Source organism: Rhineura floridana, chromosome 1, assembly GCF_030035675.1.
Source record: "Rhineura floridana isolate rRhiFlo1 chromosome 1, rRhiFlo1.hap2, whole genome shotgun sequence".
Lineage (NCBI taxonomy): Eukaryota > Metazoa > Chordata > Lepidosauria > Squamata > Rhineuridae > Rhineura > Rhineura floridana.
In genome coordinates, this window is record NC_084480.1 from 271,210,519 (window position 1) to 271,223,597 (window position 13,079).

The window sequence follows — 13,079 nt, forward strand, 5'->3', positions numbered from 1 at the left end:
TGGTTTAGTAGCTAAGGCTTACCTGGAAGAACACACAAATAAATATAAGGTAGCTTTAATTAAAGTGACTAATTAAGAAGAACAACATAACAGAATCCAGAACACCCATAAAAGTTAGAGACATAAAAAAACAGCATTGAGAATTATAAAGAGAAAATAAAAATAACTAACTAAACCTAGCTCTAATATACAAACCAGCATAACTTAGGAAAATGGACCTCAGCAGGAACAGCATAAGACATCACCCAAAATAGAATGTCAGGGAAGTTGTGGGGACAAGCAAATGAGGCAGAACCTAACTTGTGATAGAAAAAAACATAGCAACTGGATGGAAGTCCCAGGGCTGATCAGAGGACTTCTGCGATGGAACTTCCTAGGGACTCCCTGAACATAGCATATATGCAGTTGCACAGCCAGCTAGCCTTCCCAGCTAACAAGCTTCAGCTGTGGCCTTGAGCATAGCTTGCAAAGATAACTGAGATGACTGCAGCAGACTCTTCTCAGCAACAGGATCTTTACCCATGTTTTTAGGCCAGAAAACAGGATTTCTTTACAGCTTCTTTTTTCCATAGAATTCAAATTGTAATACAAATTGTAAAAAAGCAATACAAATACAACCTCCCCCAATATGAATGTTTAATGTGATGAATGTTCCATCTTCAACCACAGATTCACAGGCACACCGTGGACAACTTGAATGACACTCACGGACCACAGTTTGGGAACCACTGTTTTACTGTATTCTTACTTGTGTTCTGTTTGCCTTTTTTTTTTCAGAGCTTTACTTAAAAATGTAAGTTCTGTTGATCACTGTGTACTTTTGGTTTCCTATAGATGTTTTTGAAACCTACCAACAAGCATCTACAAATATCCAAGGCTGAGAGCTAAACTCGAAATCATGGACTCTGGTACTAAATTTGTTGAAACTCTAAAGAGGATTGGATATCCAAAGGCAAATTCTCTCAATGGAGAAGACTTTGACTGGTTGTTTGAGACAGTGGAAGATAAGTCATTTTTGGAATGGTTTTGTACAAATTTGAATGAGTGTCATGCTTTATCTGAAGAAGAGCTGAGGTCATTTAACCTGCTCCTTAAATCAGGAAAGCCTGTGTTAGAAGAGGAGGCTCTCAACGAAGCTCTAAAGACGTGTAAGCCTCTTAAATTTAACACCAACAGTTGCAATGAAGAAGAAGAAAAAGAAGAAAAACTTAAAATATTAGAAGATGAACTTCAGACTCTTCAAAAGAGAAAAAATCTAAAAATTTGTCATCGTCACAAGCTTCAAATGATGGCCTCAGCCAATAACATTATGTCCCTGAAACTGAAAGAAATAGGAGAGGAAGCACCTAAAACCCTGAAAGAAGGTCAAGGAATTCTCAATACCATAAATACAAAGATAAACCATGAGCTGCAGTCTCTTGCTCAAAAAATTGGGAAGTTGACCTCCCTCTTTGCTGTTGCATCCAAACAAAAACTGGACGCTCATCCCGTCCTGTTAGCCCAACTTGCCTTAGAAAAATACTTGTGTCAGGAAGAACAAAGCACTGCAGCCCTTACTTTGTATACAAAAAAACAGTTTTTCCAAGGTATATCTGAATTGGTTGAAAGTTCTAATGAAGAAAATTTCCAGCTTGTAGATATAAGGAATTCTTTCACTACCGATGAGAGCAATGATGTATGTGAGGAAAGGTTAGAGCTATCTAGGCTGCAGCTGGCATATGTTTGTGCTCAGCATCAACTGATTCAACAGAAAGCTATGAATCTAAGCATGAGATCAGGTCTCCAGTGGGCAGAAGATAATATTTGTTCTTTAAAGAAGGTAAGTTTTGAAGATTATTGTTCCACAACCAGGCTGTGCAGATCAAAAGAATCTGGGTTATATCAAAGAAAGTAATTGCACAAGTAGAACAACTTTCACTTGCATAACAGAACTTCCCTTCCCTCTCATCCCCTCATGTGCCCCCTGTAGCCCCTCAATCTGCTGTGGGTGTTCTCCCAACTCTCCAGAGCTGGGGAGGGTGGAGGAGCACATGGGGAGTCACTAAAATAACATTACAGTTGTATTACTTGCCTGTGACTAAAAAAATATGGTGTACTGGGGGCAGAGCCCCCGTTTGCTTTGCTCACAACCCCCCCACCCCAAACACGGAAACAAACCCATGCACCCCCAGACATACACACACAGAGGAACTCTCTCTCCCTGCCTCACACACACACACACAATTCTCTTCACCACCCCCAGGCACCAATACTCCACACCCCAACCCACTTGCCTTGACTTTTGGGCTGCCACCCCCTCCTACCCACCCAGGCTGCAGCTCTCCCACCTGCTGCGACATGCACAGCCTCCTCCAGTGCCGCTGCGGCCTCCTGCTGCTGCTGCTTACATGGTCTCCTCTGTCACTGGGGCCTGTGGGGCTGCCGCTGACATTACAGCCTGTGCAGCCTCTGCTGGTGGCAGCTTGGCCTCCTACAGCACCACTGCCATGGTCTACGCAGCCTCCTCCAGTGGTGCTACCACCATGGCCTGCAGGGCCTCCTCCTTTGCCACCATGGCCTGCAGGGCTTCCTCCTCTGGCACTGCTGTCACCAGCACTGCTGTCCTCCAGCGTCACCATTGCAACCTCCTTCAGGATTGCCGCCAGGTAGCTCACCCACTCGCCCAGCAGTCTTTGCAGCCTCACCCCACCCCAACATCATGCTGCATGATGGCATGAGGACTTTCATTTTTATTATATAGAAAGATTGAGCCTTTATTAGAATTATTTACTTGATAACTAGAGTATGCACAACAGAGATATGCATCTGTTCAATTAACTTTTGGTAAGAACAATTCCTAAAGTAACATTTTAAACCTTTCATAAAATTTGCCCTCTGCCTTCCCTTCAAGAAAGAAGTCCAATACGAGAATTTGGAACTTGTTAGTGGTAGGAGAATGGGCAGAGAAGAAGTGCACGGATTACATAATCTGTTTGTATGTTTATTTGCAGACTCCTGGAAAAGAAAAATTTGAAGCTAGAATTTCTAGCTTGAACAATGAAATTTTAAAAATAAAAAAACACTTGGCTCAAATAAACAATGAAACTCTACCCTTGCTAGTAAAGGAAAATGCAGAGTTATTAAATATGCCAGTGGTGAGGGGCGACTTTGATTTACAGATTGCTCGACAGGACTACTACACATCAAGACAAGATCAGATTTGTAATCAGTTGATCAAACAGAAGGCATCATTTGAACTTATTCAGTTGGCTTATGAAATTGAGTTCAGAAAACTTAGGGATAATAGCCATCACCTGGAAAATATGGTACGGGATCTGAAACAGAGCAATAATAGTTTGGCGCAAGTACTAGAAACCATGTCAGAGCCATCAATATCCCATCATAAAATAACAAGAATCACTATTGATTCAAAGGATAATGCTACACATAGGTAAGCAGCTGCCTATTGCTTGAATTATGAATGCACTAAGTATTAAGTCTATTGTGGAAGATTAGCATTCCAATCCTATATGTAGAAATAAGTTCCATTGAAATCAATGGGTCTTTCAATGACATCATTGCTCTGAGCCAGCATAACTATTTGTTTGTATGTATGTTGTCTTTGTCTCGTTTTGTGTTAAGCTGCTACTGATGTATGTACACAAGTTCTCCCCCAAGTTTAAGCAGTTAGCAACCTGATTGTGGATTTAGGTCTGGATACTTGCATTTAACCTGATTACAGTAGCAAGTCAGGACATCATGCTGACTGAGCCTATACAGAATCAGCATGCAGAAGCCAGTTTAAATATAAGTTCACCTAAGTCTGCAAAGAAAAACACAAGTATTTTAGCTGACTTATTTCTAAGGTTGGGCTAATTTTCTTGGTTTCTAGCTTGAATGAAAAATGTGTGCAGACACTCTTATTTAAGTTGTCCATTGTTATCTAGAGTGGGAAAGAAAAGATTTCATCCAATCATTTAAAATTGATTAATGGTCTATTAACAGCTGCCCAGTGTGGGTTCAAGAGTCTCAAAGCTAGCACATTAGTACCAAACTGGTACCATTGGTGTAGCTGAATTTGTTGACAATGCTTTGCCTTATAGTGGTGGTGCTATATATGGGAGAATGAGTTAACATGGTCAAACCAACTCTGATCTCATAATTTTGTTCTTTGCTGCAAGGATTCTTTGCTGCAACACACACATACACACAGACAGAGAGAGAGAATAAAAATAGTAAGCAGGATTCTGTTACACCAAAGTTCAGCTATTGTTGTGCTGCCATTCTTAAACTAAGAGTAAGTTTCCACAAATAGGTTTTACTGAAATAATTAACAGTGATCCTGCTTTATTGTGCATTCATGCTGCTTTTAGAACAAGTAAATCCTATTTCTAATATACACTCATATTTTAAAGGCTGTGTCAACTTCTGGAAGGAAAGAATCCAAAACAGTTATTCAGAACACATGAAGGCCTTGAGCAGATGGCTGAAAAATTGCATCTAGACACAATATCAGTGGCTGATCAACTAGCAGTATCTAGCCAAGAACAAATTCTTCTCATGTCAAAGATGGATATTGATCTAGTCTCCCTTCACAATTCTATGTACCATGGAGGAGAAAGAGTCTGTCTTAGTAACCAGGTGAGTAATTGAATTAGGATCAGTTGTAACTAAAGCTCTGTAGTGTACTGGAGAATACTGTACTTACCTTGTTTATCATAATATTGCACACAAAGAAAACTGTCCCCTACTCATATAGCTTTTCAATTTTGTGACTGTTAGCTGTGTGCTGTTTGCAGCAGGCCTCCATAAATAAGGTAGACAGAGGTTAATGCTCCTGTAGCTCTGATAAACTTGACCTGGCCGGAACACCCTAGCCCAGGTCTGCCCTGTATCCTGCTTGACCATCTTCAATGCCAACAGCTGAGGCTCAGGAGAGTGAGCTCTGATATTTCTACCTCTGAAAGCTAGGATCAGCCGCATAGGAACAGGAAGTGCAGGATAGCTGGCTTTCCTGGCATCCATCTTTAATCTCTCTTCTCTCTAGCGTGGGCTGTCTCCCCTCTTAAGTTCCAAACTGCTCAGCCACCATAAGGGTGAGGTCCCATGCAGGATCCTGCTTTCCCTGGCTACATCTAGCACTGGATACCCAAGAGTTTCCCAATCTTGCTTACTTTTGTTGGAATACCAGAAGACATGGCCTGGTGGCCCTGATCACTTAGCATGGCCTGGTGGCCCTGATCACTTAGCTGGGCTCTGGTGATGTCTTTGGAGAAGACAGAAGCAGCATAAGGCTCTTGCACTGCTTCTGTCTTCTCCAGAATTAAGTTGAACATGAGAGAACTGGCCGCTGTGAGTTTTCTGCATGAACCAGGAGGCTCAGCACAGGAGAAGGGGTTATGGCAACCACAATTAACATCTTGGTGACTGAGCTGAGCCAAAGTCCATGGATCCCTGATCTAGATCACAAATGTTGACTTTTTAAGAATCTGAAGTGTAATTTTTAAAGAAACAAATTTTTAAAATATGTGGCTAGTAGTTGCTGAAATTTGTAAACATAAGGAGACAGGGTAGAGGTTGTTACTCTGCATAGACTTGCTTTTACATACAGATTTTACTTGCTTTTACATACAGATGTACTGATCTCGTTATGCATTTGTCTCTGTATTTAGGAACTGGCTGAACAGTTTCATCAACTGGAATTTCTGTTGAATAAACTAAATCAGCTTATTATGGATTTTCTGGCTGATATAAAGGCTAAAAAGAAGGTTTTGGAGAATGATAAATTACAACAGATGGAAAGAAAACTGTGTGTGTACTTTTTCAAAGATGAAGAACGTTTGAAGACTGCAGTGGAGAGAATAGAAGAACAGGCTAAGGCTCAAGACCTATCTTAAAGTTTAAATTTTAGACTGTTTTTGTTTTAAAAATTTTATATTCTTATATTGAACCTTGAAATGTAACAAGTGCGAGGAAACTTGGGCTGTTCCTACAGCTTCAGAAAAGCAAAAAGCAGGTGGGGAGGACCACAACCACACAGTTGCTTATTTGGGCAATTGTGTATCTTAAAACAGTTTGAGTATTTAAAAAAATCTGGGAAATGCCTTCAGAAGATAAAGCCTTCCCCTTTTAAGCTAACTGAAAACTAACAATTAGGAACAGCCAGGGTAACAAATGGGGAAAAGTCTATGGGTGATGTGCAACTAAACCATACTATGAATTATGATTCAATGGATGTCAGTGGATTTAAGAGTATGATTTAGTTTTATATTGTCCTACAAAGAGTTGTTACAAGGCCTCTTATATTTATATAAGGACTCAGGTCCTGCTTGTGGGCTTCCCCCAGGCACCTGGTTGGCCACTGTAAGAACAGGATGCTGGACTAGATGGGCCACTGGCCTGATCCAGCAGGCTCTTCTTACGTTCTTATTATACAATATTGGATAAGAAGGTCTGCCAGATTTTATTCAGGAGGAAGAGCACCAACTCAAAATGCGAAGAACACTTCATAACCCATAAATTGGCCCATTGTTTTTTCTTTCTAGAATTATTTTTCTGTTAATATGAATTAGACCACATACAGTATATGCATAAAAACATTTCTAGTATGCCTATTTGTGCTTAATGCTTGTACAGACTTTAGTCTTACATTATCTACCTCAGAATTTTCTTCCCTGATGCTCTACTATATTCTCCACAGAGACTATCCACAACCATTCACACAATTGGAAAGGCAGGACTTAAGACTGCAGTCTTGCACCTACTTACCTGGGGTTAGCTCCAAATATAGTAGGACTTACTTCTGAGGAGAAATGTATAGGAGTATACTGTGCTTAATGCACAATTAAGGATTGCTACCTTTAAACTCAGTGCTATAAGACCACATTCCTTAGTATACTTATTTTCCATAAGTCCTATAGACTTCATCTGAACTTCCAAGTTAAATGCATTTTAGATTAGGCTGTAAATGTTGATGCAATTGAAATATGATTCAGAATGTTATGTAAATGCTGTAAACCACTAATACATTTTAACACCTTCATATACTTCGAGGTTTTTTTTCTACCAGTAGGAAAATCTGTAGAAAATGTATTTACTTTTATTCATGTGTATACTGCTCACTTAGAGAGCTCTGGGCCTTCTACTATATACTCAAACATTTTCTGAGGAAGATTTGTGGCTTGTGAAAGGCCACAAGGTAAGATTTATACCTAAACTTGGATTTTAATCTAAATCTCCCCTCTTCAAATCCCAATACACTATCCATTACATTATATCGGTTTTTCAAATGAATAGATGTAGATTACCGCACTTGTTTTCTGGGACAGACCATTCTGTAGAATTGGCAAGGGGCATAGAAGATTTTTAAATGGGGCACTTCCCAGATTGTTGGGGTCCCATATCACATTTTATGAGGCTTTGTAACTGGATCAGTTGATTCAAATGCTGCTGGTGTGACTTTAAACTCTTAAAATTTATTATATTTCTATCTACCCTTCCTAAGGAGTTCAAGCGGCTGCATATTATCCCCTACCTCCCACCGAGTTTATCTTCAAAACAATTATTATGGGGTAGGTTGGGCCAGCCTTTCCCAACCTTTGAGTTTATTTATTTATTTTATTTATTTAGTTTAATTTAATGAAACAAATAAAAATAAATATACCGCCCTAAGCCCGAAGGCTCTCTGGGCGGTGTACAAAAAGATAAAAACAAGCACAATATATAAATACAATAAATAATAAAAAACAAACAAACAATAACAAACCAAACAACATCCAAAATACGGAAATGCTGGAGTTCCCAGGTGATGCTGGACTACAACTCTCATCAGTCTCAACCAGCATGGCCAATGATCAGGAATGATGGGAAATGTCCAGCAACATCTGAGAACCCAAAGGTTGGGTTTAGGCTAATAGATCATCACTGGCACAATATCATCCAGTGAGCTTTGTAGCTGAGTAGAGATTTGAACCTTGGTCTACCTGCCCTAGTCCAATGCTAACCACTACATTTCAGTCTTTACCATAACATGTAGTTGTACTACATTTTTCCAGCATCATTCACATAATGGGGTGGCTATAGGCAGTCTCACTTGGTATGTGCTGTATCTCATGACCATGGCCAAATTCTCCCCTTTCTAAAGGCTCTGCTGTGAACGTAATATACAGTACTTTTTGCTTTTTTTTTTTTACTGATGTGCTACTACTATCCTGATAAAAGGGCTGTGGGTGCCAGCACAAAATAGTTGGCATGGGAAGCCAAAAAATGTGCCAGTATTCTGTACTGGAGAGTACCTCCACACACAAAAAGTACTGTTAATATATGTTTAGAGAGGTTCTGCTCAAATTCAGTCCTAAAGGTCAAAGTGATAAGGAGGTTCTGGACTATAGAAGTAGTACATGTGTTCATAGCACCTGCCATCTGGATGGCTTGGCTCATTAAGCCCTAATTTGGCATAGACTATTTTAATATCATGCTTTAAATTGTAACCTGCCATGAGACCTTATGGTAACAGGAGGGTAATAAACTGAACAAATAATAGATCTAAAGAAATTGCTTGCTGCTGAAATATTCCCCTTATTTGCTGCTCTTAGAACTGCAAAAAAGGGGAACTAAGATTTCAGTATCCATCTCACCGTATGTATTGCACCACCCAAGATTATACAAATCTAAACTGCACTGAATGCTACAGTATGCCCTAGCAGCATGCCTAGCCCAAATCCCTCTCAAGCACACTAGTCCTAGGAACAACTGATTTGCCTGCAAATGAACCTAGTATTTCAGTACCACTGTACTCCACAATTAGTGTTAGGCCACCCCAAGTTGTATTTATGCTCCTTGGTGTCTGTTTCAAATGATGTGTTCCACAACAGTCCCTATCCAAATTTGTTATCTATGAAGGAGAGGAGCTAGGGTATAGTAGTCATGCTTTGGCAACTATACTGTGCCAACCTGGGGAGAGAGGTTCTTGATACTAATGCATGTTTTTAGAATTAAATGTGTTTTAATTCTTTTTAATATCGTATTTTAGATTTTATAATCTACCCTGGGACCTATTGGTGAAGGGCAGGCAATAAATATTATTATTCATAATAGTCTACAGATAGCAAGTACTGTAGCTTTATTTGAGCCACAGCCCTGTTGTGAAATAAACTTACTTTGACCTGAGAACATGAAATATGTTTGAACATGTGCAGAATGCTTTTCTCTACTACAAACTGCAATTCCATGCATAAGTGGCCTCTTACTATGGACCACTGAGTGCAATTTGTTCACCTGGCTTCCACTCCCCGACCACTTCAAAATCAAGTTTATTGGTTTTAATAATGGTTTACCAACTTGTTTTTATGTTTTGCTTTTTAGTTTGTATTTCACTGTTAGCTGAATAAAGCACCTCTTGGTGGAAAGGTGGGATACAAATTTAATGAATAAATCCCATTGTGTTCAGTGATGATCCCAGGAAACTGAGTTAAGATCCCTTCTAAAAGCAGCAGAATCTCGTGGAACCTTAAAAACTAGCAACTTTATTGTTTGCTATTTTTAAGGTGCCTCAAGACTCCTTGTTGGTTCTGTAGAACAGACTACCCCCTGGGAATCATTTCCTTCCAGACTCGTGTGATAGAAAGAAAGGGTGGGCACAACTTCAGGCATGCAGGAATTTTTTTTTTTTTTAATTAGGAGAATTAGATTCTGGTGCCAAAAGACAAAAAGAGTTCTGAGTCCATGAATTCTGGTTTTGAGAACCAAATGTGATCGGAGCTCACAGTCCTTCCATACAAAAAGCTCCTAATTACTTTCTTCATTTCAGCAGTACAATTTAGAGCGGGAGGGGGGCTACTACTGTTGTGAGAGTCACAAATCCTTGCAAATAACAACAGAAATCTACCAAGGAATCCCGATTTACTTTTGCCCACCTAAAGGGACAGGATTCCAGGCAAATTTGATTATCATACTGCTTTCACAGCGGACGCCTGATTTCAACCCATATCCACGAGAAGTTAAATGAGCCAGCTCCTCCTTCCCGGCAGAGCCTCACCGGAAGAGGAAGGACCTGGGTGGCAGTAGCGATGGCCCCTCGGCTTTCCCTGGGTCCGTTCTAAACAGAAATAGACGCCGCGCCTGGGGGTGCTGGAGATGCTGCTCCTGGCTGGAGTGGGCCTTCGTGCGCCCAGTCTAAGATTCTGGCTGCAAGGCGCCGGGAGATGTCGGGCGCTTCTGTTTACGGAGAAGCCGTCTGCCGCCTCGGAGCCGGGCCAGGCGTTGGTGGCTTCCCGATGCAGGCCGCAAGTCGGTTGGCGTGGAGGCCCGGGATTCCTCTGTACTATGGCGGGAAGCAAGCAGGTGCTGCTGCGTGGAGCGCTTCCTTTCTTCCCAGGCCGGGCAGCGAGGGCAATGCTTATTTTCTCCGAGGGAAGTGTGCCGGGGTTTAAGCTTACGCTGTCTGCCCCAGGAGCTGTCCTTTTAATTCTGAGTGGGATGAAGTGTCAGGCAGCAGATGGCAGGTGATGCCAAGGGTCGCCCGCAAATGTGTAAATTCCAGGACACAGCTGTGGGCATGTATCAAAGGTGCAAAGCAGGTGGCTATAGAAAACGCAAATAGAGGACTTATAAACCTAGCAGACAAGGTTTTTAAACGCGTACCCTGCACACTCCCCTTTGTGATTCAGTATGACCTCTGGAAGTGTAGCTGCTGATGTCTTCAACAGAGCTGGACTAGCATGGTTGTGACACTAAAAAAGTCCCATGAGTTTACTCACAAAATGTATTGTTATTGGTGAGCATAATGATATTCAGTTAAGTTCTCAAGAGTGGTGTATGTATATATAAAAATCTGAAAATTGTTCAAACAGATAGTAATACCTGTTTGCTGTTTTTATACGGTAGGTTCCATTTCCCCATGTGAAGTCTCTTTGCTGCTTCAGCACATCATCCCTCCGTGAAAATTGTGAATATGGAAGGCTAGTTTATCAGGGAAAATTGTCAAAAGCAGTGTTGGGTAAGTATGTTAGGGCTGGGCTTCTTTTTATGCTTTTTTAAATTAAATATTTAAAATCACTTTTCACTGGGAATGGAAACCTCTCCTCCAGAAACTTTTGCGAAGGACATATATCTGAACTATTTGTTTCTCTGGTTTAATCTGGCAGAGCAATTCAGTACTTGCCTGGGGAGTGTGATGGTTGTCTCTAGACCATTGGGGACTCCTGAGCTGCAGGGAGTGTCAGGATTCTCTCTCTAACTGTTCAGTATCGCTTCTCCTGATCTTTGACATGCAAGGGACAAGTGGAACAGATGTGATGGCACTGTGATACTCTTGGTAGCTGAAGTATGACATGGTTACCGATGTCTTTCTGAGGATACTAAGGCTACCAAAATCAGCCTACCACTGCTTCTTCTGGTCTAGTGAAAAACAAAAGTCACAGCAGCTAAGATTCTCAGGGTGCAAACTTCAGTGTCCAGTGCCAGTGTCTGTGTTTACATCATGGAATTACACATGACACACACAACCTACATTTGAGAACATGTTCGAGTGCTCTTTCAGCAGCAGTGGAGGGGCTGCTTTTCCATGGCTTTATTCTGCAAAGCTGCTGTAATGTTTAAAATTAAAGGCATTGGACACGAATGATCAACTAGGTCATTCCCATCTGATTGTGGCCCCAGTTCCTGGCCAGTTGGCCTTGACTATGTGGTGCCATCCTTTAAATGTCACAGCATCCTTGGGATGAAGCCATAGAAAGGCAGGCCTTGCTGTTACTGTAACCTAAAAGGGCACCTCAGACTGCTGTAAACTAAGGGTAGGCAGAGTACAATAGCCCATGTTAGTCCCCAAATATCTCACATGGGCACAGGACTAGTAGAACTTTTTTATTTTCCTAGGGTTGTTGTTTTTTTACAAGAACTTAATTTGGTTTTCCTAGTGGTGCTGCTTATATGTTTGTTTTTAAACAAACTGTTTTTGCTTATGCTGCTGCTGATTTATTATCTATTTTATTGGAACTTAGGAAGCTGCCATATACTGAATCAGACCTTTGGTTCATTTAGCTCACTATTGTTTACATTGCCTGGCAGTGGCTGTGCAGGGCTTCAGGCAGAGTTATCTCCCAGCCTTACCTGGAGATGCTGTGGATTGAACCTGGGACCTTGTACATGCAGAGTAAATTCAAAACCTATTTGTTCACCTGGGCATTTAATATATGAATGTTTGTTGCAATTTCAGTAGCTCATTAGAAACTCTAATTACTGTATAGTATGGACTGTATTTTATGTCATACTCTACCCTAGGCTCACTATGGGAGGCAACATGGTATGAATATGAGATGATAATACTTGCCTGGCATACAAGTCCCAAGGAAATTGGGTGTAGGATTGCACCTAAGTAAAAGATGGTGTGTTGCTTGAATTGGCTGATCAATGTGTGATGGTAACATATTGGGTTACAAACTATTTTCAGCCTTTAAGTATTAATCTTTCTTTCTCTTGCAGGGGTGAAGTTTTTTTCTTACACCACCAGTATGTTTAGCCTTTGTGTGATGCCATCGATCATCCTTAAAACTGGTGTGGGTGTTGACAGCCTTCCTTTGCAAATTATGTTTTACAGTGTAATTGGATTCTTTACATTTGTAACACCAGTGGCCCTGCATTTGATTACAAAGGGCTATGTCATTCGGCTGTACCATAAGGCTGAAACGGACACTTACACAGCCATTACGTATAATGTTATTTTGGCAGAAAAGAAAACTGTGTTCCATCAGAAGGATGTGAAGACTCCAGATATCAGCAAAATGTTCACAACATTTTATGCTAAAACAAAATCAATGCTTGTTGACCCCATGCTTTTTCAATATCCTCAGGACTATATCCATCTTATGGGCTATGACAAACCCTTCATGTTTGACCTTGAAGAACCAGAAGAATCCAGTGAAGGGAAATAGATATTTCTGAATAAAATATATGTGTGCATGCAGACTATTCAAAATTCTTTCATAGATTCCAGGGTACAAAATCCCACAGCATTTTTTCTTCATTAAAAATTCATATCCTAGCTTGTTTGGAAGTTATTATTCAGAGCTTCCTGTGCAGACATAACAGTAAAACTACACCTT

The 13,079-nt window shown here is 40.7% G+C and overlaps 2 protein-coding genes across 4 annotated transcripts in view; both read left to right on the forward strand.

Moving 5' to 3' along the window:
- Window positions 1–7,021, forward strand: part of HAUS3 (HAUS augmin like complex subunit 3) — an 11,867-nt gene extending 4,846 nt beyond the window's left edge. For all 3 annotated transcript variants that reach the window (XM_061601473.1, XM_061601482.1, XM_061601490.1), the window contains 4 exons: window positions 835–1,819; window positions 2,991–3,430; window positions 4,395–4,620; window positions 5,652–7,021. In XM_061601473.1, the coding sequence (XP_061457457.1) occupies window positions 899–1,819; window positions 2,991–3,430; window positions 4,395–4,620; window positions 5,652–5,876 (1,812 nt within the window). In that variant the 5' untranslated portion in view covers window positions 835–898 and the 3' untranslated portion in view covers window positions 5,877–7,021. The remainder of the gene's footprint in view (window positions 1–834; window positions 1,820–2,990; window positions 3,431–4,394; window positions 4,621–5,651) is intronic.
- A 2,968-nt stretch (window positions 7,022–9,989) lies between these two features.
- Window positions 9,990–13,018, forward strand: TMEM70 (transmembrane protein 70). Its single transcript, XM_061605350.1, has 3 exons — window positions 9,990–10,320; window positions 10,864–10,975; window positions 12,460–13,018. Exons 1-3 carry the CDS (start codon window positions 10,114–10,116, stop codon window positions 12,906–12,908), a joined length of 768 nt encoding a protein of 255 aa, XP_061461334.1. The 5' UTR covers window positions 9,990–10,113; the 3' UTR covers window positions 12,909–13,018.
- The last annotated feature ends 61 nt before the right edge of the window (window positions 13,019–13,079 follow it).

Coding starts and splice junctions, on each gene's coding strand:
- TMEM70 (XM_061605350.1), top strand. CDS start 10,114: ATGCTGCTCCTGGCTGGAGTGGGCCTTCGTGCGCCCAGTCTAAGATTC. Junction 10,321..10,863: donor CTATGGCGGGAAGCAAGCAG/GTGCTGCTGCGT, acceptor TTTATACGGTAG/GTTCCATTTCCCCATGTGAA. Junction 10,976..12,459: donor ATTGTCAAAAGCAGTGTTGG/GTAAGTATGTTA, acceptor TTTCTCTTGCAG/GGGTGAAGTTTTTTTCTTAC.